General features: G+C 56.1%; 1 protein-coding gene across 1 annotated transcript; it reads left to right on the forward strand.

Moving 5' to 3' along the window:
• Window positions 1-3: 3 nt before the first annotated feature.
• Window positions 4-307, forward strand: LOC106820627 (cuticle collagen 10-like; the record flags this gene model as incomplete). Its single annotated transcript, XM_014825133.1, has 1 exon — window positions 4-307. A coding segment is annotated over one exon (304 nt), but the record flags the coding sequence as incomplete, so codon positions are not given.
• Window positions 308-314: the final 7 nt, after the last annotated feature.

A 314-nucleotide genomic window follows, 5' to 3' on the forward strand; every position in this document is an offset into this window, starting at 1 on the left:
GGTATTGATGGTCAAGACGGAGTTGATGGTCAAGACGGAGCAGCAGGAGTGGCAGGTCAAGACGGCGTTGATGGTCAAGACGGAGCAGCAGGAGCAGCAGGTCAAGACGGCGTTGATGGTCAAGACGGAGCAGCAGGTCCAGCAGGTCAGGACGGTGTTGATGGTCAAAACGGCGTAGACGGAGTTGATGGTCAAGACGGCGTTGATGGTCAAGACGGAGTTGATGGTCAAGACGGAGTTGATGGTCAAGACGGAGTTGATGGTCAAGACGGAGTTGACGGGCAAGACGGAGCAGTAGGTCCAGAAGGTCCAGC

Source organism: Priapulus caudatus, unplaced genomic scaffold (assembly GCF_000485595.1).
Source record: "Priapulus caudatus unplaced genomic scaffold, Priapulus_caudatus-5.0.1 Scaffold37900, whole genome shotgun sequence".
NCBI classification, from domain to species: Eukaryota; Metazoa; Priapulida; class Priapulimorpha; order Priapulimorphida; family Priapulidae; genus Priapulus; species Priapulus caudatus.